This window comes from Lissotriton helveticus (assembly GCF_964261635.1).
Source record: "Lissotriton helveticus chromosome 1_1 unlocalized genomic scaffold, aLisHel1.1 SUPER_1_unloc_32, whole genome shotgun sequence".
NCBI lineage: Eukaryota > Metazoa > Chordata > Amphibia > Caudata > Salamandridae > Lissotriton > Lissotriton helveticus.
The window spans coordinates 1,800,326-1,827,735 of NW_027611673.1; the positions used below are offsets into that span (position 1 = coordinate 1,800,326).

Below are 27,410 nucleotides of genomic sequence, written 5' to 3' on the forward strand. Positions count from 1 at the left end.
TTAGACTGTTGTATTATGCTAAGAGTCCAGCAATTATGCTGAAACAATTATGCGCTGCTCTTTTGCATGGTTCTGAAATAGATGTGAAGAATATATGTGAAGAAATTGAGTTTTGTTACTTTGGAAGTAAAGAGGAGAATGTTGAAATTGAGCAAGAAGTAGAGGGTCATTTGGAAGATAGTGTACAGGTTTCCAGTACAGATAATTTCCAGAGGGAAATTGCGACGTTTGACATGAAATCAAGTGAGAGGCCTAATTTCACTTGTGTGTGTTGTAGACGCACTTATTATAAGAATCAGACTAAGTTAGTGGATTTATATGCAAAAAGTGAAAGGGAAAATAATAGTGAATGGAAGGATTTTGCAACATACTTGATGGTAGAAAATTGTTTTGATTTGGGATTGGATCAACGTGTGTGTACTTATTGTTGTAACAAATTAAAACAAAACCAGATGCCTGCTAGAGCAGTTCATAATAATCTGGAATTGGTTGAGATTCCTTCTGAATTGAAGGATTTAAATACTTATGAATCTATTTTGATTCAAAGTATCCATCCCTTTCAGGCTATTGTAAGAATGGAGCCAAAGACAGGGAAATTGCCTCCATCAGATTTACAGAGAGGATTAAAGGGAAGAGTTGTTTATTTGCCTCTAGATTTGAAGAAAAACATTAACACAATTGGAGTAGAAAAAGTGGAAGAGGAACCTCTGGTTATCTTAGTTAATGGGGTTCCGACAAAGAATAAGAAAATATGGCAAGATTTAGTAGATGTTAGGAAAGTTAAAAAGGCAACATTGTATTTGAAAAAAAATAATAAATACTATAAGAATGTATATGTTGCAGAAGAGGAAGTAAGTGAGGAAGAGGATAGCGATTTGTGTGCTGGTCAAATTGAGAAAGTAGAACCCTCTACTAGTGAGGAAATATATGAACATTATAGTGTTCATCCTTTGCATTCAAAGGAAGTCATGGGGAATGCTATTGAGTTGTTTCAAATGAAACAAGCCAAAGGGAGTCCCATTAGTGTTTGGGAGGAAAGTTTGGAAGCTCGGTGTTTCCCACAGCTTTTTCCAACAGGTCAGGGAGGAAGATATGATGAGCGACCTCATCAAATTCCTGCTTCTGAATACCGGACTTTGCGATTGTATGCAGGAGATGCTAGGTTTCGACAATGCATTCCTTATTTGTTTCATCTCCTGTTTGAAAGCGATCTGTCTGGACTGTCATATGCAGTGAACCACATCTTGAAAAGTGGTATACACATGCAAAACATCTCGGCAAGTGATTTTATGGATAAAGTGAATGCCCAAGATAGTATTTTGGAATCTCACCTGATTAATCTCATGGCGTGTCAGCGTGGTACTAATGAGTACTGGTACCGTCGTCATGGTGATTTAAAATGTATGCTGAGGAACTTAGGTACTCCCACATGGTTCCTCACTCTGAGTTGTGCCGAGTATGGCTGGGAAGACTTACTTCAATTTCTACGAGAGGCAAATGCTAACGTAGAAAACATCGAATTCAAGACACCCGGAGAACTGTGCTCTTTGGATCCAGTCAATGTATGTAGGTACTTCAATCATAGATTTGAAGCTATGATGTCTTTCATCATGAATAAGAAGAATCCACCTCTTGGAGAGGTGTTGGATTTCTTCTGGAGAAAGGAGTACCAAGCAAGAGGAGCTCCTCATATACATATGTTGCTGTGGATCAAGGATGCACCTAAATTTGGAACGGATCCAGAAGACTCAGTGATGAGTTTCATCCAACAGTATTCTACGTGTGCTGTTCCAAACGCAAAGGAGAAGAAAAGCCTAAGAGAAAAAGTTCTGCGTTTCCAAAGCCATCGATGTGGAAAGTACTGCCGTCGTAAATTCCGAAACAAAGACAAGTTCTACACCAAATGTCGTTTCGGCTTCCCACGACCGGTGATTTCTAAAGGAAGAGTAAACAGTTTGATGTCTTCGCTGCGACATAATGTGATGAAGAAATCACCTAAAAACACTTACAATTTGAAGAGGAACGAAGAGTCCAAGTATATCAACGACTACAACCCGGTGATTTTGTCCATGTGGAATGCTAACATGGATATACAGTTTGTGGCTGATAACTGTATGGCTGTGGCTCGGTATGTGACGTCGTATATCACCAAAAAAGAGAAGACAGAATTGAAGGATATGTGGGAGGACATTTCCCATGAAAAGAGCCTCAGCAAGAAGTTGTACAGTTTCAGTCTGAAGATGTTGTCGCATCGAGAAATCGGAGCGTACGAATGTTCTGACCGGTTGTCTTCAGCAAGTCTCTATGCCAAGTCCAGGAGTATCGTTTGGGCGAGTCTTGGTCTTGCTGCAATGCGTAATCGAGTTCTCAAACCTGTGCGGGAAATTGAGTATTTGGCGGAAAAGGAGCCAAACAGTACCGACATTTTGAAGACAAACATGTTGGATACATATTATCCAAATCGAAGCAGTCACCTAGAGAATGTTTGTCTGTATGAGGTTCTGCAAAATTACATGTTCAAGAGGAACATCAAAGAAGATACTGAGAAAGGAGTGTATGCTGTAATAGGAAGTGAGGGATGTCTGGTCAAGCAAAGAAAATGCCACTTGATAAACCATCGAAAATTGAGTGGCGAATCTCCTGAAAAAAAGGAGTTTTTCTATTTAGCACTTTTGCAACTTTTCAAGCCTTGGCGTGCAGAAGAGGAACTGCTTGGAGATTTCCTCTGTTACGAAGACTCTTTCAATGCCGCCAAGGAGACCATAGAATGTCCTGCTTTTCCCAAATATGTAGAAATGTTGAATGCGGAAATTGAGCAGGAAGCAACGATTGCAGCCGAGATTGCCAGAGACAGTTCTCAGGACAGTCAGAGTTCTGCTTCATTGAGTCAGGATCCACTAGGAGGACCTCTTATTGAAAATGAAGCTGCCACTGCTATGAATGAGGTGGAAAGAGCCATGGCACATGCTCAAGAGGATGCGGTTAACTTAGAAGAGTTGGAAAGGCAACTCAACGTTGAGCAGAGGAAAATATATGACGAAGTTACCATGCAAATTGATCATGGATTAAGTCATGATAAGAAAGAATGCTCATGTACGTCGTTGAAGCCTGTCCGACTGTACGTGAGTGGAGAAGCGGGAACTGGAAAAAGTTTCCTCATTAAAGCAATTTCATGCTATTTGCAGGAAAGGACAGAGTCATCACTGTCTTGTGTTGTCACTGCTCCAACTGGACTGGCAGCACATAATATTAAAGGGATTACTTTACATCGTTTACTGATGCTGCCAGTGGAGCATGACAACAAATTAGAATATCACAAGCTATCTGGAGATGCTTGTTTTGAAGTTTCAAGAATCTTGAGGAAAATGAAACTTCTTATCATTGACGAAGTAAGCATGGTTTCCAATGTCATGCTTGCCTTTGTGCATTTGAGGATGCAAGAAGTTCTCAAAACAGAGTATGATGTGTTATTCGGTGGCAAACACATCATTGTTTTTGGAGATCTTCTGCAGCTGACACCAGTGAAAGGGCAACCTGTGTTCAAAATGCTCACGCATGAAGATACCAGGAAGTGCCTAGGCAGCATTGGCAACGTCAATATATGGTTAAACTTCAATTATGCTGAACTGCATGAAAATATGCGTCAGGCAAAGGATGAAGTTTACAAGACTATTCTACAAGATGTTAGAATTGGAAAAGTGACCGAGCATGGGAAAGAAGCTTTACATGCACGATTACTGTCAAATTTATATCCAGAACAAGATGTTGTGCCTGAGAATATTTTTCAGAAAATTACTGATAAGAAATCTGGAATATGTTTGATGCCAACTCTTGCAGAATGTGCAAAATTTAACAACAAAATGTTGCATTTAGAAAAGCAAGAGATTGTGAAAGTGGAAGCTATTGATAGAGTAGAGCATATGGGATCAACAATTATTTTGTCTGAGAATCTGAAAACAAAATTGGATTCATTAGAGAAGAGTATATCTAAAACTGCAGGTTTTGAAAAGACTCTGAATGTGTGCTTGAACTGCCGTATAATTTTAAGAAGGAATTTACATGTTGAAAGAGGTCTGGTAAATGGATCAATGGGTAATGTTGTTGATTTTGTGAAATACAGAAATAGAGATGGAATTGAATTTTTAAAAATTAAATTTGATGGCATTGAGGAAGTACAGCTAATTGCTCGTTGTTCTGCTAGATTTTTGCTTGTAAAAGACTTATATGTTCGCCGTAAGCAGTTCCCTGTTTGCTTGGCATATGCGGTGACAATTCATAAATCGCAAGGTTTAAGTGTAGACACTGCATTGGTGAATATTGGCAGTTCTGTGTTCAAGGAGGGTATGGCGTATGTGGCATTGTCACGAGTTAGAACTTTATCGGGATTGTACTTGATTGACTGTGATGTCAGAAACATTTGTGCAGATCTAGATTGTGTTAAGGAATACAATAGGTTAAGAAGAGAGTATGCGCCACATTTGCCTCAGTTTCCTTTGTTTGAGAAACGTCTGGTAGGCCGGAAACGAAGAAATGAGAACAATACTGGGCAGGTTGTAGCAAAAAGAAAAAAAGTGAATGAACCTAAAATTACAAGCAGAAACAAAGAGGATTCTGTTGAAGATGTTGTTGGTTTTCAGTTTGAAAACAGTTCTGGTGTCAACTGCTATGCTAATGTAGTAATGAATGTTTTGTTTTCTCTAAAAAATGTAAAAGAAGAGATTGTGGTCAATTCTGATCAAAGATTTTGCAGTTTGTTAAATTCTGTGTTAGAGAAATGTACCACTGATAGAAGAAACATAGAAAGTGTGTCTGAAATTAGAAATCTGTTAGATAGATGTTCAGGCCAAACACAATTCTCTCAAAATATTCAGCAAGATTGTCAGGAGTTTTTAATGTATATGCTTCATGTATTACATGCTGAAGGTGTAGATGTAGATCAGCTGTTTGGGCTTTCTTATCAATGGCAGCATGACTGCGAGAACTGTATGGTATCAAGTACTACTAGTGTAGACTCAGAAAGATTTGTATATTTAACTTTGCCAGACAGTAAATCAGTCTCCTTTAATAAGCTAGTACAAGCTGCTAATCACAACATGGAGTGTAGCCAATGTAAATCTGAAATGATGTCCACATTATTTATACGAACATATGGCCAGTACATCATTTTAATGTTCCAACGATGTAGGCCTGATGGAACAAAATTGACAACTTTAATAAAAAATTTTGTAGCTTCGCAGTTGTCAATATCAGGAAGGACTTTTGTAACTACAGCAATTATATATCATGACGGCCCTTCAATATCATCAGGACATTACACAGCTTATTTAAAGTCTAGAAATGGCTGGTCATTCTGTAATGATTCTGTTGTAATTTTCAAAAAAAAATTGCCGTATGACCTTAAAAACTCTTACCTGGTGTTTTTAAAACCAAAATTTTAGGAAAATAATCTCGGGATATGATCTGTGGAATTTCAAGAAGTTCTAATGGCTCCTACACAATTTGGCCTTGAGGATAAGTGTAGTTCAGAGACATAACTTCTAATCATAGGATTGGACATCATGGACATGTATGTGCAGTTTAAATGAGTTCAGAAAAACTGTTTCTTTTCATAAGCTAATTAAAGCAGCCAATCAAAACATGGAGTAGAGGGAATGTAAGTCTGCAATGCTGTCTACTGTTTTACATTACTTTGTGATTAAAAGTGATGTAGAGAATTAAATAATTGTAGTACTCATAGAGGTAGTGTAAGTCTGCTTCATATTAAGCAGTATCAGTGTCATACGAAATGTAGAACATGACTGAGCAAGAAGGGGAAGATATTACTATTCCAGGATTGTGAAAATGATCTTCAACATTTTAATTCTGAAAGTTGCGGGAATGCCAAATGATGGGATTGGTTAACAAGAAATCCAAGAGTTATACATGGCTCTGACAAAATTTGGCCTTGTGGAATCTTGTGGTAGAGAGCAAGAAGTCATTTATTGTATGTAACATGTTTTTAAAAACGATGGAGATTTTCTTTCAGAAACTGGTGGGCTGAAAGTAATAACAGCACAAAAGAGTATAAGCTATTCATAGGACATCCTTGGACGTCATGGAAAGTAAGTTAACTTTAAGGAGTTCTGATTTTTGATTTCTGATCTTGTATGGGTTTTTTAAACACAATCATTTTGATTGTGTTTTTTTTTCCCCGCTGTTACATGATGAATACCTTCAAGTCACTGTTTTTAGTGAATTTTGATACATTCTGAGAACAGCAAAAATAAACCATTTAACATGTATAATTAATTCTGTAATGTTTCCATTTATGATGTATATGTAGAACTGTGTAGAAGGCATGGAGAAGGTGAGGCTTCTGTAAGTGTCAAAGTTGTTGCATGCAGTGCTGCACTTCTGCGTATTCTTTGATATGCTAGACTACATCTGCACAATGAGATACCTAAGCAAAGGAAACAGAAGTGATGTGATTGTGAAATGAGCAAAATAAATTGCATGTATTTCAATTACATCACCTGTGTTTCCTATCATTACGAATCACATTGTGCAGATCAAGTTTAGGTCTGTCCAGGGAAACATAGGAGGTTTGGACTTTGTTGAAGATTGCAGTGGACATGACTCACTTCATTGGTAGACCTTCACATGTATTATGTCTTCTATTCTCTTCAACAACTTGAAATTTCATCTGCAACCCTGAGTAGGCCTCACCTGAAACAAAACTCTGGATAGTAGACATCTTATTGGCATCCTGAAGCAATTATTTTAAATTTTAGTGTCTTGCGACACTTTTCTGAGAGAACAGCAATGCAAAAGATGCACCATGTTTTAAGATAGGCCTCACTTCATCTGCATCAAGATAGTGTTACTTTAAAATGTATATCTTTAGGACTGTGTAGCTTCTGTAAGTGTCAAAGTTATTGAAAAACTGTTTGTCCTTCAATCTTTGCCCTTGTCTTTTGTAATTTTTCAATACATGTTTTTATATTTTTCAAATGTTTGTTCTCTCTTTCACAGATTGAAAGTATAAAAATAAAAAGTGAGGAATTTAACGACAATTATAAGGTAAGTATTTTGTACTCTTTTCGTTACATTTCTATCACATTGAACTACTATTAGTTCCACTGCTTCATTTCTTTAATCCTCAGTTTCCTGCCTTTGCTACTTCCCTCATTCCTTTCTCTATTACCTACTTACTCAACTCCTTCCACTTTTTTTCTCAGTCCCTCTCTTTTCATAGTTCCTCACTCTTGTTCACTCACTCCGTCTCTATTACTCTTAGTGTCTTTGACTGATCACTGTATCACTATTTGTTCATAATGCTTTCTCTGTGTAGTTGAAGCACACTAAGGGGCATATTATGAATGCAGCCAATAAAATTATTGCTCTTTTTATTGGCAGAAAACTGGTGCAAAAGCGGCTTTAGCGGCAGTTTTCTGCCGCAAAAGCAGCTTTAGCGACACATTTCTGCCTATAAAAGCTGCAAAACTTTTATTGCCTATGTTGATAATATGCCCCTATGTTATTTACATTAGGGCTATATTGTCCAGTATAACAATCAAAATTGCTCTCCAAAGACACCAGGCAAAGCAGACGCTCCCTCAAACAGATCACCAAGCGCAATTTACCCTACTTACAATCTAGCCTGTTCTCTGTCGAGACTTTAGCAATCTTTAGAGCACAAGATAAGATTTTTTTACATGGAAGAGCCATACGTATTGCAATTCTACTTAAGAAACAAGCATTGGCATAGACAATAGGTCTCGCCTTTGGGACCTTATACGTGTTTAGCCATGCAACAGTTGATGTTGCTGCACCAAGGATATTATGCTGCATAACTAAAGACTTAGAAGGTCCAAAAGTCGATACCTATTGGCTATGCCAATGCTTGTTTTTCTTTCACTTCGTTATCTATTTTGTTTTTCACAATTATACCATCTTCTGTCTGTTTTTTGGTAAATAGATCTATTAAATAGTATCTCTTCTTTACTACCTATAGCTGTCTTTCTTGAAACATCACTCTCTGTTTACTTTCCTTATACTTACTCTTTTTTTTTAAAAAGTTTTTTTTTTGGTTAGCTCCCGGTACGCGTACCGGGAAGCTAAACCGGAAGCGAACCAAAAGAAATAGAGCTTGCCAGAGTGCTAAACATTCTAGCAATTTTTTTGGAAAGGGAAGGTAGTTCTGAAAAGAACTTTTTTTTTTATATTTTTGTTGTTTTATATTTTTTTTGTATTTTTTGAACATTTTTTGTTTTTTTTGTATTTTTTGAACGATTTTATATTTTTTTGGGGTTTTTTTGGGGGGGGGGAACAACAAAAAACAGGCGTTGAAAAGGGCTCAACAGGAGCAAAAAAAAATTACTGGGGGCGGTTAGGGCAATTATGATTGTCATAAGCCAGGTTGATGGCATTAATACTCATGTTACCACATGATATCAACGCACCACAGTGCATACAAGTATGTTTCATGTGCCCAAAATTCTCTTGGATGTTTGGCACAGTTTCCCGTGCCTCTGCTGGTGTCAATGATATTGACGATGTTGACCTGGCCACAGGAGTTGCTGTTGGGTTTTGTTCCATATCCCGTATTTCCGCCCGGCTGTAATTAAGTGGATGCTTCCTGGTCATGTGCCGATGCATGGTATAGTTCCCATAGCTATACTTTTTATCAGTCCCTCTTGATAATTTCTCTTTGCAGATGAGGCAGGTCACATACCTCGCATTCACTTTCTTTTGCCCTGGAGGGATTGAATAAAACTGCCAGATGAAACTGGCTTTCCTATGGGAAACCCGGGGCACCTCTTCCAAGAACTGTGGTTCTTCTCCCTCCTCTTCCTCCATTTCTTCCTCTTCCTCCTCAGTGTTGGTGATGACCTGGGGAGGTGGTCCTCTCTTCCCATGAGGAGGTGGAGGTGGTGGTGGGGGTGCACCAGCTGAAGCAAGTACTGAAGCCATTGCTCTACTATGAATAAAGGTCTTCCTCTCACAATGATGAAAGTCAGAGTGAGGAAAGAAGGAGGGGTTTTCATCATTTGGGAAAAACAATAGTTCTCAACCAATGAAAAGTGTTATTTTTAGGTCACCTGACCTAGCCTTCCATAATTATGAAACTAAAAGTGAAATGAACCAATGAAAAGCTTTATTAACAAGTCACATGACTCTAACTTTCATGTTACGCGCTGCGGAACGCTCCCCGGTTAGCTTCCGGTTCGCTGCGCTTCGCGCCTCGGTCCGCGCCCGGGGACACTTCCGGGTGCGCTAACGCAGTACGTCACAAGACGCATTTCGCGGCAACGCGATACGTCGCGCTTTCGCGCCGCGGATCGCTTCCGGGGAGTTGCGTTTCGCGCCTCGGTCCGCGCCCCGGGGCACTTCCGGGTGCGCTAACGCAGTACGTCATAAGACGCATTACGCGGCAACGCGATACCGTAACTATGTTGATTTGTTACCGGTTCGCGGACCGGATCGCGGAATCGAATTGAGCTAACGGGAAGCTTCCTGGTTCGCGGACCGGGAGCGAAACAAAAAAAATATTAAAAAAAAATTATTAATAAACATATAAAATATATTTTTGGATTTAAAGAAGAATACATTTTACAGCTGTAGATATTAGCTTTTAAAAAACCAATGAAATTCACTGAAAAAACCATAGGTTATAGACCATATATAGTTAGGAATTAGCATTTACAAAACCTTGAAAATTCACTGAAAAAACCATAGGTTATAGACCATATATAGTTAGGAATTAGCATTTAAAAAACCTTATTTTACTCACACAAAACCATTGAAATTCCATATATAGTTAGTTGCACTAACTATATATCGCGCACCCGCAATCCACTGCTGATCATGTCACATATTACATCATTCATGACATGGTCAGTGACATCACTGATGACATCACTGATGACATCTCAAATGACATCACTGATGACATCACTGATGACATCTCAAATGACATCACTGATTACATCACTGATGACATCTCATTTGACATTACTGATCACATCACTGATGACATCATTCATGTGATAATACGATGAACCTCTTCAGACTCTAATATAACCTTAGATACACTCAGTGTAAACAGACACTCATAGACTGTCACTCATCCATGAAGTTACACACACACCTAGTCAGTCATGCAAACAATCAATCACACCTCCATTTCCTTAACTATACAGTTAAACACACCTTACTTATTCAAACATATACTAAAACATATTTACTCACTTATACAATCCTGGATACAAGTTCACAATGATCCATACAGCCACTCACACATTCACTGGCTCTTATGCACAGTTATTTATATATGTCAACTCTCACATGTACTGTATTTTACATATGTACTTACTTTGACATGTAGCACTGAGATATCTATTCACTCACCAATACAGTCATGCACACAGTCAACCGCCCATACAGCTGTTTCCACATGCACTTTTGAACCCATACATCTATGCAGAGAGTCATACACCTCCCAGCCACCCATACACACTCTCAGTCTCCCATACAAATACTTGGGCAACCAATCAATAACCCATATAGTTAATCATATAGCTACTGATCAACACATGCAGCAGTTTACAGAACAACAGACATAATGATGCACAAATTAAGACAGTTTAGTCACTAACCCATGCACTCAGTGAGACACATTTAATCACTCACTCATACAGTCAGTCACGCACCTACTAAATCCTTTGTTCAGACACTTCTACATCCACTCATTCTTCAATATGTAAGACATATTTTAACTTTACAGAAACATACAGTCACTGGATGTTGTCATCAGTGATGTCATCAGTGATGTCATTTGAGATGTCATCAGTGATGTCATCAGTGATGTCATTTGAGATGTCATCAGTGATGTCATCGGTGATGTCACTGACCATGTCATGAATGATGTAATATGTGACATGATCAGCAGTGGATTGCGGGTGCGCGATATATAGTTAGTGCAACTAACTATATATGGAATTTCAATGGTTTTGTGTGAGTAAAATAAGGTTTTTTAAATGCTAATTCCTAACTATATATGGTCTATAACCTATGGTTTTTTCAGTGAATTTTCAAGGTTTTGTAAATGCTAATTCCTAACTATATATGGTCTATAACCTATGGTTTTTTCAGTGAATATATATATATATATATATATATATATATATATATATATATATATATATATATACAGGAAAGTTGTAAAGAGCGGTTCCTTCAAAGGGGATACAAACACGCGATCATTGACAAAGCTGTCAGGAAAACTGAATCTTTGAGTCGTGATAACATCTTAGCCCCCTAAATCCCTGCCATGGCCAATGATTCTAACAATAAATTGCGAGTCATTATAACCTACAACAAACAGCAAGCGGCCATTAGAAAGATTTTCAGGAGGCATTGGGATCTGTTGTTAAAGGATCCTGTCATAGGCAATGATTTGCTTAGAGACAGTCCTACCCCTCTGATAACTTTTCGGAAAGCTAGATCCATGGGTAACTGTCTGGATAAATGCAATCCTGAAATTAGACCCCCCTCTAACTGGCTGTCCAAGCAAAAAGGTTTTTTCAAATGTTTCCAATGTAAAGCCTGCAAACATGCGAAAAATGTGAAGGAATACAGCACTCCATTTTTGCCTCATCCAGTTAAAATCAAGCGACGTATTACCTGCAAAACTGAATACGTCGTGTATGTGTTAGAATGTCCCTGCGCATTGCGCTACATTGGCAGTACTAAGCTACCCGTGCACATGAGGATCCTGCAACACCTCAGGGCCATCAACAATAAGGATCAAGCATATCCTGTAGCACGGCATTTCCAAGCCAAGCATGATAGCGATAACACTCTGCTTCAGTACTTTGCCATTGACTGCATACCTCCATCTCGCAAGGGTGGCAACAGGGACAGTGCCTTGAGAGTGCTGGAAACCAGGTACATTCTGGAATTTAATTCCAAAGTCCCAAATGGTCTTAACACCACGGAGGACTTATATACCTGCATATAAACTAATTTCTTAATTTCTCTGTCTCTGGAACTAATGTTGTTTTCAACATGTTTGACGGGCGTTGTATGATTTGATATACTTTAAACATTGGTTTGGAAAATTAACTTTACTACTCTGACATGTTTCTGAATCTCCAACTATGCCTCTCTTTATGTCTCTCGAGAACATACATCTGCGCTATAATATGAATTCGAGTATTCACTCATTTTAAATTCACGTAACACACTGTTGGTTATCTCTAGTAATAGAATAGAGTATTCTGGGTTTTTTATTCTATTTCTTTTGTTTCACTGTTCCACAATTATGTTATCACCTTATTTTTCGCCTATACATTTCAGGCAGCTGATAACATCGATCTGTATATCCCAGGACCCTTTTGCCTAGTTTAAGGTGTTCGCCCACTTGGGCTATATTAATGTAACCAGCATATTTCAGACTGCATCTGGAGTTTGATACAATATATATAGTTGATGACCAGTGATTTGGTTATGTATCAATGATTATATGAGGAGGGCTCCTTACATCATTTGGGAGCCACCTTTTAAAAATGTCTTTAATTATTAAGATATGTGTATATATATATATATTTTTCTACTGAGACTTATATGTATATTTTTGTATCAATATATAAGTGTATATTTATGAAATCACTTGTAAATACGCATGATTTTAACTGTACATACTACCAAGATTTGTGTATATATATATTCCATTAGCAGTCTGGTCTATATGCATTGTGTTCGTTGCATAGTCTGTTTTTCAGTTTCATTGTGCAATGCAACAGCTGTTTACAATTATTTGTTACCTGTCACTTTAAATATGGCATGGGTCCATGAGTAACGCGTCATGTGATCAAGGTCCAGGTCGGACCGAAACGCGTCATGGCGGCATACTGATGCGTGGCAAATTTTCTTTAAATAAATATTGAAAAGCACGAAAGAATGGTTCCGCGCTTGTCTATCTGAGTCCTGTCTGCTGAGTGGATTCTTAAGATAGAGTACTGCAATATATATATATATATATATATATATATATATATATATATATATATATATTCACTGAAAAAACCATAGGTTTCACACCAGTTATAGTTAGGTGGAAATTTTACTCGCATAAAACCATTGAAATTCCCACGTTATAGTTAGTTGGACTCACTATAACTTGCGCGTGCAATGCACTGCTGATGACGTCACATATTACATCACTCATGACATGGTCAGTGACATCACTCATGACATCACTGATGACATCTCAAATGACATCACTGATGACAACATCCTTGTGACAAAGTGGCAGACCTCCTATTAGCATAAAATAACCTTTGACACACACATTCAAAAATAGAAACTAACATTTTCTTAAAAAAGGAGAAACCAATACCAATTACAACAACTTATTAGGTAATTCCAACATCTACATACACATCCACTCATTCACCAACAGTTCTATATAGTCACTCATGCATGTACTTACTCATCATATGTACTCATACACCTATACATCCTGTTACACACTAATACTCATCCATATAGTTACTCACACACAAATTCACACATGCAAATAAACTATCAAAAAACCATTTACTTGATTATACTGCTATATACACACCACTACACATACTTCTACAGAAACGGAAACATATTTACTCTCTTAAACAATCAATTATAAAAACACATACTCACTAACCCACCCATACACAAAATCATCCACCCATACAGTCTTGCACACATGCTGTCTTCAAAATACATACAAATAGTGAGTCACTCATTCATGCATCTGTGCTCTAAGTAATATCCCCCCACCGAACCATACAGACACTGATACTGATACTCAAAAAAACAACTAATAACCCATATACACACTCATGTAGCTACTCACCAACCCATGCAGCCACTTATACACAAAGTGAGACACAGATACAGATATTTAAATATTTAAACATTACTCGCTAATATATGTATTCACTAAGATACATTTAATAAGTCAGTTAACCAATCAATTTTACACAAAAAACACCCATTTAGGCATTTATTTATCCCTTGCTCACTTTGCCACTGGATTCAAGCAAGCCGGGCTGAAGACGGCTGGAATGCCAGAAACCGGTCCTCGGAAGCTTGTTTCCGGTCCAGGGAAGACATGGCTTGGCAGTTCGGGCTGGACTGTTCCCATGAGGCACAGGGTCAGACTGATTTGCATATAGCCATGTCTGAACTGGGGTGGCAGAGTGGGCTAAAGAACAGTGATGGATTAAACCCCGATCTTTTGACTGGGTGTGAGTGTTTCATTGATTCAGATGCTCCGTCCATCACCACCCCCTTTTGTACCGATCCTATATCGGTGTCACAGAGCCTCCTCCACGAGTATCGACTGGGGGGGGCCCAGGAGATATCGATACTAGAAGTGGAATCAGCCATTGCTAAGTTACTGCCTAACAAAGCCCCGGGGCTTGACAAAATCCCCGGGGACTTGTATCGGTCAGAACCGAAAATATGGGCCCCCTATCTCTGTGTCCTGTTTAATACAATCTTAACAGGGATGGACCCACCAGAGACCTGGCGGGGGGAGAGATAGTCCCTATTTTTAAAAAAGGCCGCTGCGTCCAGGAGTGCTTTTCCGTCCAGGGAGGAACTTACTGCAGATTTTGGGCCAACTTTGAGAAGCACCGGGGTCGTGTGCTAGGACCCGCTGCGCCGTGATCTACCTGCTGGCTGCTAGTAAACAATCCCCAACGCCCAGCATAACCATCTGGACTTCATCCCCCAGAAGGCTCTGGGGCTGCCTGCACCTGTGACGGGGCTTGTCACCGCCCCCAGCACACGTCTATTAATTGCTACGCCCATTCCGCTACGCGGGAGCGTCCCGGGAGAAGCCCGGGACAAGGGCGGGACCGTTTTTGGCCGTTAATGGCCGTGTGAGGCCGGGCTGGGCCACCCCCTTTGACTCTGCTCATTTGCGTTCTAGGTATTTCTTGTTATATTTGATTGGGCTCCTGGATGTTTGCTTCTAGCTAGCTAGTGTTTTAAACTGTATTATTCGCTTGCTGGTATCGACTGTTGTCTATCAGAGCGTTCTTTGTTGTGGGGTATTTTGATAGGTAATGTTTGGCACTTGTTGATTGTACTCCATTTTTTCTTGCATCTTCCACTTTGGCTGTTATAGCAATAAAAAATGGTGAGGCGTAACCCCGCAATGCCTGCCCCTCCCCCTAAGCAAAAGGAGACTGCGAAACCCCAACTCCCTAGCCCGACAGCTATAGATCACAAGCTTCAGAAGACCATCGGGTGGTGGCAAATGCCATAGAGAACACAGAGCGCCGTCTCTCGTTACCTCTTAGTTCTGTTCCCCCTTTACCCCTTGCTAATATGTCAACATTTTCTGTTAATTCCCAGGATTCGTTACTAGGACCTTCTTTTGTCGCTCTCCCTGGATGTAGTCATACCTCAACATCTCAGGATGTAGCCCCTACGGTGGGTAACTTATCCTCGGACATTTATCCTTTTGTTGCGAGGCTATCATTGACCCCTCCTATTTTCCAAGATGTGACCATTGATGATTTCCCGTCTGAGGCAGTGGTCTCTAATGATAAAGGGTGCTGTAATATGCCAGCTAGCACTAATTCAGTCCCTGGCTCACAGTCAAGTGCAAATAGTGATAGGCCTTGTGTTACAACTAGAGGGCAGCTAGCAAGGTGTAGGTCGAAATACGCCGCCAAGGCACACCCAACTGTGAGTAATAGCAAGGGATTACAGGAGGGAGTAAATCTAAGAAGGTACCTGCCAAACCCTGCACATCAAAGGGCAAGAATGCCAATGTCAAGGTACCTAATGTTGCACCCGACATTCCCAAGGATTCATGCCCATCTCTTGATGAGAGTTTCCAGGAATTATTAGACAACCTTTTGGAAGAATCTCTTACCATCCCAGTGAGCAGTGGCTCGGGTAGTGGTAATGACACCCAGCAAACAAATGCTAGTCCCACACAATTTGTATCTTCCAAGAGACCTGGAGCATGGAACCTAACCACAAGGTTGGCTACACCACGTATTTTATACCCGCAGTTTTGCCATCCACAGGGAGGGGTCGGCCTTCGGGCGGACTACTCATCTGGGTGAGCATCTCCCTGGGATGTAGTATCACACAAAAGCAGTGCAGTTCGCCAGACATTCTTGGGATCTCAATAAGAGTCCCAGGCAGGGGGAGGTTTCTTGATATATTTAATATATATGCCAGGGGCACTAAAGGCTGTTCCTTTTCCACAACAGTAGCATTGCTAGAAAAATCTATTAGAGATTGTGGTAGTGGCATGCATGTATTGGTCGCGGGGGACCTTAACTGCACATTCGAGCCCCTTGCAGTAGAGGACATCCTTGATCTTACTGAGGACGACTCTAGGAAGGGCATACTAGTGTTAGCGATCAAACCAATAACAAAATGTACGCAGAGGGCGATCCAGCTCAATGCGCTGATGCTGGAATATGGTTTAACCTCTTCGCCGCTAATGACAAGGGTAACTCGTCATGGACTTTCCATTGATTTCAATGGAAATATCATGAGAAGGGCCTCAACCCCTTAGCAGCCAAGTGGTTAAGAGCAGCAAATGGCAGAACCGCCTCAGATCCCTTAGGTGCCCACACATACAATAGGCCCAACCATACGTCAAGGATTGACTATATTCTCCTTGATTTAACACTTTGGAAATATATTCAGGATATAGTAATATAACCAACTGTAGACAGCGATCACAACTCGCTGTCTTTGAGCCTAAAGCACCTGTGGCCATGCCAAAGTGGCTTATTGCCTCCAAGCAAAGTAAAGTCCACCTCAGAAGTTCTTCCATCTAACTGCGGAAGGCGCTTCAAGTGGTGCAAAGTTGCCTTAGATGAAGCAAAGGTCCAGCAGCCTCACTAAGCGAGATGGAAGTGTCCCTTCTGGAGCATCCAGACCCTTCCCGGGCTACATTGGTATTCCAGGATACCACAAAGTCCATAGGAAATTTATTCTTGGTACAAACATGTGGGGGCAGGGCAAAAGGGCCCCAGAGGCCTAAGGCAAAGCAGGGCTGGTATACAACAGATTGTAGGCAGAAGAAGTTGGCATTAATTAAGGCTGTCAAGATGAAGTCACAACCTCTGATCCAGTACACCAGGAAAGAGTACTTTTTTTGCGGTAACTAACGCCAAAAGGGTGTGGGAGGACCTGTATTGGGAAACATTAAAAGAGGCTAGCGCAGGGCGGGATGCAGGCCGGTTCTGGAGCACTATAAGAGCGAGGAATAGGCCTGACAGCGACCTTATTACCTGTAACATCACTGACCAGGTGTGGTTTGACCACTTTTCTAAGTTGTATTCTTGCCAGCCAGAAGCTCCTAGTGATTCCGCTCCATGCATTTCTTAAGTAGTACCCGGAGAGAATAATCAATTTCCTTTTTCAGTCAAGGAGGTTGAATACGCAATTAGTTGCATTGTGCCCCAAAAAGCAGCTGGCCCTCATGGTATTCCCGGGGACTTGCTTTGTTCTAACCTGCCGAAATGGGGGAAGCTTATTCATACTCTATTGACTGCTATTGACAAGGGTGCCGCCATTCCTGAGTCCTGGAAGGGGGCCGAGGTCGTCCCTATTTATAAAAAGGGCCAGAGGAACGACCCTTCCAACTACCGCCCAATAAGTTTATTAGACTCCACCCAGAAAGTTGTGGGGAAGGTGGTGCTTGAAAGAATTCTGCAATGGGCTGAGGACAATGAGATTCTCTCCAACTATCAAGCGGGCTTCAGAGCTGGCACAGGCACTATAGAGCAGGCTTTTAGATTACTACTTATTCATTGGAAAGTGGTTGTTATAGGCAAAGGCAGCCTTTACCTTGCTTTTATTGATCTAAGGACTGCCTTCGACCTTGTGCCTAGAGGACGTTTATGGGGGGTGCTGTCAGAAATGGGGATTCCACCCAAGATCTTGTCTATTCTAGTAAGGCTTCACGAAGGAAATTTCGCGCAAGTGAGGTGGGGTACAGAGGGGCAGAAAACTAATAGGATTCCGGTGGGGAACTGGGGTCCGCCAGGGATGTGCCCTTGCCCCGACCCTTTTTTCACTGTATGTGAATGGGGTGGTTGAGCACTTGCTACTTAAACCATCAGATGCTCCATCCCTGGCAGAGAAGTGTATCCCTACCCAATTATTCGCCGATGATACGCTCCTAATATCTAAGACCCCAGTAGGCCTTCATGGCCTCCTAGATAACTTTCAGGCTTTTTGCATCCAACGTGGCCTAGTAATAAATACTGACAAGACTAAGTTTCTGGTGTTGAACCCCCCCGAAAAAAATTGGGCGCCCCCCTGTACTAAACCATGTATTCCTAGAGAGGGTCACCGTATTCGGCTATTTAGGTATTCGTATATCGGATACTATGCAGTGGACCCCGCACCTTTGTGAAATGCTATTAAACCACAAGAGAGTCACGGGGGCCCTCCTTAAAGAGCAGCGCTCCTCTTCGACAAAACCGATAGCCCCTGTTATTGACATTTATAAGGCAAAGGGCGGTAGTTCTGCCCTGTATGGGGCAGAGCTTTGGGGCACTTCTAATATAGATCTACTGGTAAGGTCTGAAAACAAGTTTTTAAGGGCCATTATGTCCCTTCCGCAGAGCACCCCGCTGACTCCCTTATTGCTTGACCTAGGATGTCATCCCATCAGTGATCTTGCTAAACTACTTCTATGGGCCCGGCTGTGGCGAGTACCGGAACTTGCCAATTATGCGAAGGGGCTAGCGGAAGTTATGACATGGTGGGATGGCATAAGATAAAATGGCTCAAAGATGTTACATTTTTACTTGGCAAGCTAGGCCTTACTGAAGCCTGGGATACTCAGTCTTCTCCCCCGAAAGCGACCCTTATGATCCTTTATTGGAAATGGGTCGCTACCAGAACTTGTATTGACCCAACTCTTGGTAGGTTGACGGAAGAGTTCCTAAGGCATAAATATGTACTATTTCGGGAACTATATCTAGATATTGTATGGAAATCTTATGACAGGGCATTATATTTTATTATTATTATTATTACTTTATTTCGGCCTTTTTGGCCATAAAAGTCACATACATACATATAAAATCAAACATTAATTCATCTTTACAATTCATTTTTACATGGAAGATCACACATTATATTTCATTAAAAAGTTATGTTTAAAAATTTATCACAAATGCGAGGGTTAAGAAAACATGTACACTTTCCAACTCAAAGACATTATATTTTAGATTCAGGGTAGGGGCACTCCCAGTGCGCGCCCTAACTGCTCACTGGAAACCCCGTCTCAGACAACATCTCTTTGTCCTATTTGTCAAACTAGTATAGAAACTGTACTACATATCCTGTTTGCTTCCCCGGATTATGCCCACCCAAGACGAAGGTGGCTCAAACCTATATGCCAAGCTATGGGAACTAGGCACTCCAATGGGGCACTCCGGATTTTAATGTCGGACACACGGCCACTATATGTTTGTGGTCTTTCTAAGTTTTTAGCAGGGACATGGTCCATTAGGGCTAAAAGGCTAACACCAAATGTTTAATCTGGTTTTAAAACATGGTTAAATTTAAAATCTGTAACCACAATTTTATTGTCTAAGGTTTTAGATTTTAAACAATAATGAATTGCTAACAAATTGTTTTTATGTAAATGTGTTGTATATAATGTGTGCTTTTATGATATTTTTATCGAAATAAAGCCCTATGAACTGAACTGAAAAAAAGGTTGCCCTCTGCAACCCTCGAATTATAGGCCCATTAGCCTGATAGATATAGCCAGTTCAAGGGGTGGGAGCGCACCAGACACGTCCCAACGTAATTACCTCAAGCATGATCGTTCATGTAGTTCATTATTTCTCGCTCAATTCATTTCAAAGTGTTCATAGCCAGTGCTGTATTATTAGTTTCAATTCGTATCCCTAGACACGTGTTTCATGATTCCTTAATCGTCAGTAGGGAAAAAGCAAAGTTCATAGGTTGCAGGGCGTGCTGCCTCGTCTCTCAGGACCAGTTCCACTCACAGCATGAAGGTACAGGCTCCCGAGCTCGTCAACTCACAAAATTTAAACCGTTCAAGGGGTGGGAGCGCACCAGACACGTCCCAACATAATTACCTCAAGCATGATGGTTCATTATTTCTCGCTCAATTCATTTCAAAGTGTTCATAGCCAGTGCTGTATTATTAGTTTCAATTCGTATCCCTAGACACGTGTTTCATGATTCCTCGATCGTCAATAGGGAAAAAGCAATGTTCATAGGTTGCAGGGCGTGCTGCCTCGTCTCTCAGGACCAGTTCCACTCACAGCATGAAGGCGCAGGCTCCCGAGCTCGTCAGCTCACAAAATTTAAACAGTTCAAAGGGTGGGAGCGCACCAGACACGTCCCAACGTGTCTGGGCCTCAACAATTACGTTGTCGTAGAGTTTTATTTTCTGCCTTGAACCGTTGGGAGAGTCTTGGCGGGGGGTCCCTCAGACTAGCTGGTCCTGCTGAATGGCTTTCCGGCCCGCCCTACAAATACCGGGGATGTGTCAGACCTTGGTTCTTCCAGGACTGCCTTGTCCTCCTACTGGATAGTCAAACTCCCTTCCCTTTTTTACCAGACAGGCAGACTTTTAGGCAGACTTCTAGGCTCTTCAGTACAGGTACATATCTTCTCCATTAAGTAATTCAGCCTGCAGGTGATGTCCCTTCAACTTAGATAGACTGTCAGGCTGACACCATCCCTGGTGGCACAGCAGACACCTAAGTACTTTGTAGAGCACATTATTCCTTGGTAACAGAGGATTTTGAACTGGAGTATAAAAGAGGGATAGATGGTCCCACTTGTATACACACCTGGCAGGCAGGAGATGCATTCTAATCTGTCGCACTCTCACATTGCATCTATGCTACGCACACCAACACCCTAAACACACACTGGATGTTAGCACATAGTCTGGGCACAGGCAAAGAAATGGAGCATTACACGGGTGTGTCAGTAGGAAGCGACTCCACTGACCATGATGCAAAGATCGCATCAGGCTATTGATCCTTACAACAGGGTGCATTGCCACCACCGCTCTAGCTGTTAAACCCATGACAGTCCTCTGCCTTAAATAAGGGCACACTTGGTGTGACCCTCCAGGTCAAAGGACCGGTCCGTGACCTATCATAACCCCTTGTTCGAAGTTGCACAGTACTGGGGTGACAGGAAAATCTCATGTAAATTTCTTTTTTTTTAACTTTGTGGTAGATTTACCCCAGTAACATGTAGTTACTAGTTTGACGCCATGGACTGGGGAGTTGCCACGAGGAACAGATTCTTCTGCCTGTCAAACCACATGCCATTCACTATTTCATAGTGCTTTTCTGCTTTTATTTACCACTTGTTTTAAGCAGGTGGTATATATATGGTTGGGGGGGGGGAGATTGGTGAAGTAGGGGAGGGATTGGTGAAGCAGGGGAGAGAAGGGGAAAACAGAGGGAAGAATTGTGTGTTTTCTGCAGTTTGTAAAAAAAACAGCATACGTCTTGGCTGCTTCTGCTGCACCCAGAGTCTTGTGCGTCTTTTCAGTCTAATTTTTCTGTCTGGAAAAAAATGGTGTCCTGTTTTTCTGCACCCATTAAATCCAGGTGCAGAAAAACCTAACAACTGATAATCAGGTGGAATAAAATGAACACATGAAAGTACGCCTTAATTTCATTGCCCTTGATTCATACTCTGGACAATAGTTGAGGGATAGGTCTAGGCATAGTCCTTGCAACACACAATAGATTTGCGTGCGGCAGAGGCCAGAACTCAAAAGTCAGGATACCAGATACAAGTTGGTGGTAACTCAGGGCAGGGGAAAACACCTGTTGTCCATGGGGAAATTCCCATCCCAGAAATCTACATTAAAAATTAATTAATAGTATTCTTTTTTAAATAGCTGTTTGGTGCCAGGGCATATGACTTTAATTTCTGCCTTTGGGATTCTATGTTACAACTCCATAGGGTACAGGTATCCTTTGTGAGTTTAATAAAATGTTGAAAATTCTACAAATCCTTACTCCTACATATAAGTATTTTCAGGCTACCATTCTACACTCTGCTCTGTCAGAAGAACAGCTCAACATTTTCAAAATTCTGCAATTCTGTATTGATTTGGCTTGTAAATTATTTTTGGAGAAATTTACATGCATTAACTATTTAATTTTAATACTATAGGTGATTGAAATTATGGACGAAAAAAGCACGATTTACCACCAGGCAACTGAATGTTAGTGCCATAAGAAGGATTATTCTGAAAAACTGAAGGACATCCAGCATTCTAAGTTTAAAAAAATTCCGAAATCTAGGTGTGGCGAGGAAGTGGGAGCTGAGGAAAGTACTATACCTGTAAGTGAAGTATCTAATTTTGCATTTCATTAACCCAGAGCAAGGTCATACCTGTGCACACAGCATCAGAAATAATGCCAGAAAGACCAATCAGAGCATCCTCATCTGAAATATTAGCAGAAAGACAAATTGCCTCAGCATGACAGCATAACATTCATCTAAAGCATCATGTAATCCCAGAGAGGAAGGACACACTGCATAAAAGAAAGTTATAACAAAAGGTTTCTTCTGCAGACCATCAAAGAAAAGACACTAAAGAAGACTCCGAAGCTGACACGCTAACAACCAAAAGATTGGAAAATCACCTTTGTTCAACAACCGTTTTTAACCAGTTACGCAAGTTTGAGACCATCTGACTCAGGATATAACACCTCGATCCACTCTGCTTACTCTTGCGAAAACCTTAAAAATTCACCACTTTATTGTGTTCATGACCATCTAAGATTGTTTCCTTTTTATTATGTACTGTTCTGTAATTCTATGTAAATCGCCTCAACATTATCTGTTGTGCAGGAGTGATACGTAAAACTGATTAAATGAGCATCGTTGCGCAATAGCTAATGTGAATAAATCCTCGTCTTCAGAACTACAAACCTTAACCTTACACCAAACATAGAAATGGTAAAAGGAAATGATGTTCTGCGACTGGTGAGCCACAACAGTACTGTGCATGTTCTTATTCCCTCAGTTACTGCCATTACGCCAGTGCAAAAAGGCACTTCTCAGTTTAATCATTAAATATCAGACTAACACCTTATCACTGCATTGCAAAGAACCTATACAAATAGATTTGAGAAAAACTTCAGTCACAAAATAAGTTGCTGCCAGAGAGGCTATAGCCAAAAGACTATTATCTGCTACAAACATTTCGACAGGTGTTACAGGGCTGCATCCAGACATATTTTGCTCAATTCAAGTGTTAAGAAGATTACACACAATATCTTTTACAGATAAATGCTGAACATTATCTAAACAAGCCCGACTCTAAAATCGGGTTCACTCTTACTGTGGCATATAAGCAAGAGAAAAGTAGAGATATTAACTCTAGGAGTACACCTTATAAAAACACGGGCTGTGAGAACAAATTCAGTGTTAAAACTTGCCTCAATCAAAGCAAAGTAACCCAAGTTGGGGAAAAAAGTTACCTGTGCCAAAAAAGATTCAGCCATAAATCTCATCTCACTGAATTTGAGAGAATGCTCACTGGGAAAAACCACTCTCAGTGCAAAGTATGCCAAAAAAGTTTCAGGCGTAAATCTTATCTCACTAAGCACATGCGAATCCACACTGGGGAAAAACCTTATCAGTGCTCTGAATGCCAGAAAAGGTTTAGTTTCAAACCTAGTCTAAATCTACATGCATTAACCCACTCTGTGGAAAAACCTTACCAGTGCCCTGAATGCCAGAAATGTCTCAGTGACCAAAACAGTCTCACTCGTCATATAAGAACCCACACTGGGGATAAACCTTATCAGTGCACGGATTGCCAGAAATGTTTCATTGAGAAAAACAGTCTCACTCAGCATAGAAGAACCCACACTGGGAATAAACCTTTTCAGTGCTCTGAATGCCAGAAATGTTTCAGTTACAAAAGCAGACTCATTGAACATACGAGAATCAAATGTGGGGAAAACCCTTATCAGTGCTCTGAATGCCCAAAACATTTCAAACTTAAATCACTTCTAACTGCACATGTGAGATTCCACACTGGGGAAAAACCTTATCAGTGCTCTGAATGCCAGGAAAGATTTTGTAACAAACAACGTCTTTCTCAACATGCAATAACCCATTCTGTGGAACAACCTTATCAGTGCTCTGAATGCCAGAAATGTTTCAGTGTAAAACGTAATCTCACACGGCATACAAAGATCCACACTGGGGCAAAACGTTATCAGTGCTCTGAATGCCACAAATGTTTCAGTGACAAAAACTGTCTCACTCAGCATACAAGAACCCACACTGGGGAAAAACCTTTTCAGTGCTCTGAATGCCAGAAATGTTTCAGTTACAAAAGCAAACTCATTGAACATGCAATAATCCATTCTGTGGAACAACCTTATCAATGCTCTGAATGCCAGAAATGTTTCAGTGTAAAAAGTAGTCTCACACGGCATACAAAGATCCACACTGGGGAAAAACCTTATCAGTGCTCTGAATGCCAGAAATGTTTCATTGACAAAAGAACTCTTTCTCAACATACAATAACCCACACTGGGCAAAAACCTTATCCATGCTCTGAATGTCAGAAATGTTTCAGAGACAAACGCAGTCTCACTCAACATATAAGAACCCACACTGGGGAAAAACCTTATCAGTGCTCTGAATGCCAGAAATGTTTCAGAGACAAACGCAGTCTCACTCAACATATAAGAACCCACACTGGGGAAAACCTTTATCAGTGCTCTGAATGCCCAAAACATTTCCACTGTAAATCACTTCTAACTGCACATTTGAGATTCCACACTGGGGAAAAACCTTATCAGTGCACTGAATGCGACAAATGTTTCAGGGTAAAAAGCAATCTCACTCAGCATATAAGAACCCACACTAGGGAAAAACCTTATCAGTGCTCTGAATGCCAAAAATGTTTCGGCCAAAAAAACAGTCTCATTATTCATATAAGAACCCACACTGGGGAAAAACCTTATCGGTGCTCTGAATGCCACAAATGTTTCAGTGAAAAAAACAGTCTCACTCAGCATATAAGAACACACACTGGGGAAAAACCATATCAGTGCTCTGAATGCCAAAAATATTTCTGCCAAAAAAACAGTCTCATTATTCATATAAGAACCCACACTGGGGAAAAACCTTATCGGTGCTCTGAATGCCACAAATGTTTCAGTGAAAAAACCAGTCTCACTCCGCATATAAGAACCCACACTGGGGAAATACCTTATCAGTGCTCCAAATGCCAAAAATGTTTCAGCCTTAAATGTAATCTCACTAAACATATGAAAATCCATACTGGAGAAGAAAATTATCAGTGCTCTAATTGTCAGAAAAGATTCAGAGGTAGAGATGGTTACAAGCGCCATAAGAAAACACACCATCAGAATATTTTAGTGCCAGAAAAGCATCAGTTTTAAACACAATCTCACTCTACATGAGCAGACGCACACAGGGAAAAAACATTACCAATGCTGTGAATGCCAGAAATTCCTATCTGATAGGCACAGCCTCACTAACCATAAGCGATTCTCCATATTGATGAAAAACCTTATGAGTGTTCTGAATGCCAGAAAAGCTGCAGAGAAAAACGCTATCTCACCATGAGAAACTCCACACTGGAGAAAATCCGTATGCCAAAAAAGCTAGTATCTGAAAGACAGAATCTGAAAGAAACACGTTCGTGTTGAATGAATGAATGAATAGCATTTTTATACCGAGCAAAACTTAGCCCTAAGGGGCATCAAGGCGCCAGACAAACAAACAAAAGGTCCACATTACCAGATAGATGAACCAGGAAGCCACAAAAGGCGCAGTCCCTAATATGCCTGGGAGAAAAGCCAGGTCTTCAGGTGTTTTTTGAAGACTGCTAAAGAGGATTGGCTAGTGAGCTCCAAAGGGAGAGAGTTCCAGAGTTTAGGAGCTAGAACAGAAAAAGCTCTGCCTCTCCACTTTGCCTTTGTGAACTTGGGGACCACAAGCAAATTCTTGGAAGAAGACCGGAGGGTTCTACTGGGGGAATACACACACAGAAGGGCCCTGATACCTTCTGAGCCTGCGCCGTAAAAAGCACCATGGGCTAAGCACAGGAGTTTAAAGGTAATCCTAGAGGGGATGGGAGTTCCTGCCAAAAGTCTTGAATCATTTGAAAAGATACCATCCAGCGTATGGCCGGCCAAATGTGTGGGGCCAATGACCAGTTGACCCAAACCACATGCCGCTAGACCATCTACAAGTACTGCAGTATCCTTCGATTCTATGGCCTCTAAGTGAAAATTAAAATCGCAGAGAATACTGAAGTGGGGCTTATCAACGTAGGGCTCTATCAATTTAAGAATGTCATGGGCAAAGGTCGTTCTGGGGCCAGGAGGTCTATAACAGAGAATACCAGAGAAAGAGGCCGAGGGAAGGAAATTAATAGAGAAATACAAAGCCTCAAACTTATCAGAGGGTAAATAAAGAGGTTTAGTGCTACAAGTAAAAGTGTCTCTGAAAAGGATACCCAGGCCACCTCCCTTTCGTCCTGACCTATCCATTCTGGCCAAAGAATAGCCCTCGGGGACTGCCTCTACGAAGTCAGGGCCGGAGGTTTCAGAACCCCAGGTTTCGGTTATAAAGACCCAAGGGGGCCTTTTTTGAGAGACAAAGTCGTTGAAGGCAACATTATTACGAGCCAACGACCTAGCATTAAGGAGCAGGCCAGCCTCACTTAAATCGTTAGGAACGGGAAACTGACTTCCATATCTCCTAGATTTATTAAGACAATAATGGCGAGGGCGTATGGATCTAGAAACCCCTTTGCAACAGTTGAGATTAACCAGGTTGTCAGGAATAGAAGAGAAATGACACGGTTTAAACCCAGGTCTAAGTGCAAGAAGTGCAGAGTGGGAATATAACTCACGATTTTTATGAAGAGTAAAACGAGGTCCAGCCCAACTAGCCCCTTGCGCGTCCTTAGCGCGGACGGGCGCAACTTCGGCGCACGCCTGCTGCGCGCGTCCGCTGTGCGCGGAGAAAGTCATCCCGATTAAATATGGCCGGCCTGAGTCTGGCGCACCACCTTACCGGCACCAGCGAATGGGAGCGGGGGGACTAGCTGTCTGCCGCCGTGCCCTCCACGCAAACGGGAAAACCCGCGGGGGAACGGGGCACAGGCAGGTAGGGACCAAACAACACTAAGCAAAGCACCCAATGCACAGTAAAATGATTTCCAATTAAAATGCGAGAAGTTTTAAAATTCGGCGATATATGAAAAGTCAATTCTAAAATAGCAGCAGTAAAGACCAGTTAGCAGCAAGTCAATTCAAATTATTTTAGAGCAATCGGGCATAGTAAGTCATGCACCGGTAACGAGAACCAACCGA

The 27,410-nt window shown here is 41.0% G+C and overlaps 2 protein-coding genes across 2 annotated transcripts in view; both read left to right on the forward strand.

Annotated features, from left to right (window-relative positions):
• Nucleotides 1-25,673, forward strand: part of LOC144805905 (uncharacterized) — a 68,776-nt gene extending 43,103 nt beyond the window's left edge. Inside the window, exon 2 of the mRNA XM_078672380.1 lies at nt 23,963-25,673. Coding sequence (XP_078528506.1) covers nt 23,963-25,466 — 1,504 coding nt within the window. The 3' untranslated portion in view covers nt 25,467-25,673. The remainder of the gene's footprint in view (nt 1-23,962) is intronic.
• The window catches only part of LOC144805914 (uncharacterized), a 294,406-nt gene that overhangs the window by 79,787 nt on the left and 187,209 nt on the right, over nt 1-27,410 (forward strand). Inside the window, exon 4 of the mRNA XM_078672384.1 lies at nt 22,207-22,377. The gene's annotated coding sequence lies outside the window, so the exon portion shown is untranslated. The remainder of the gene's footprint in view (nt 1-22,206; nt 22,378-27,410) is intronic.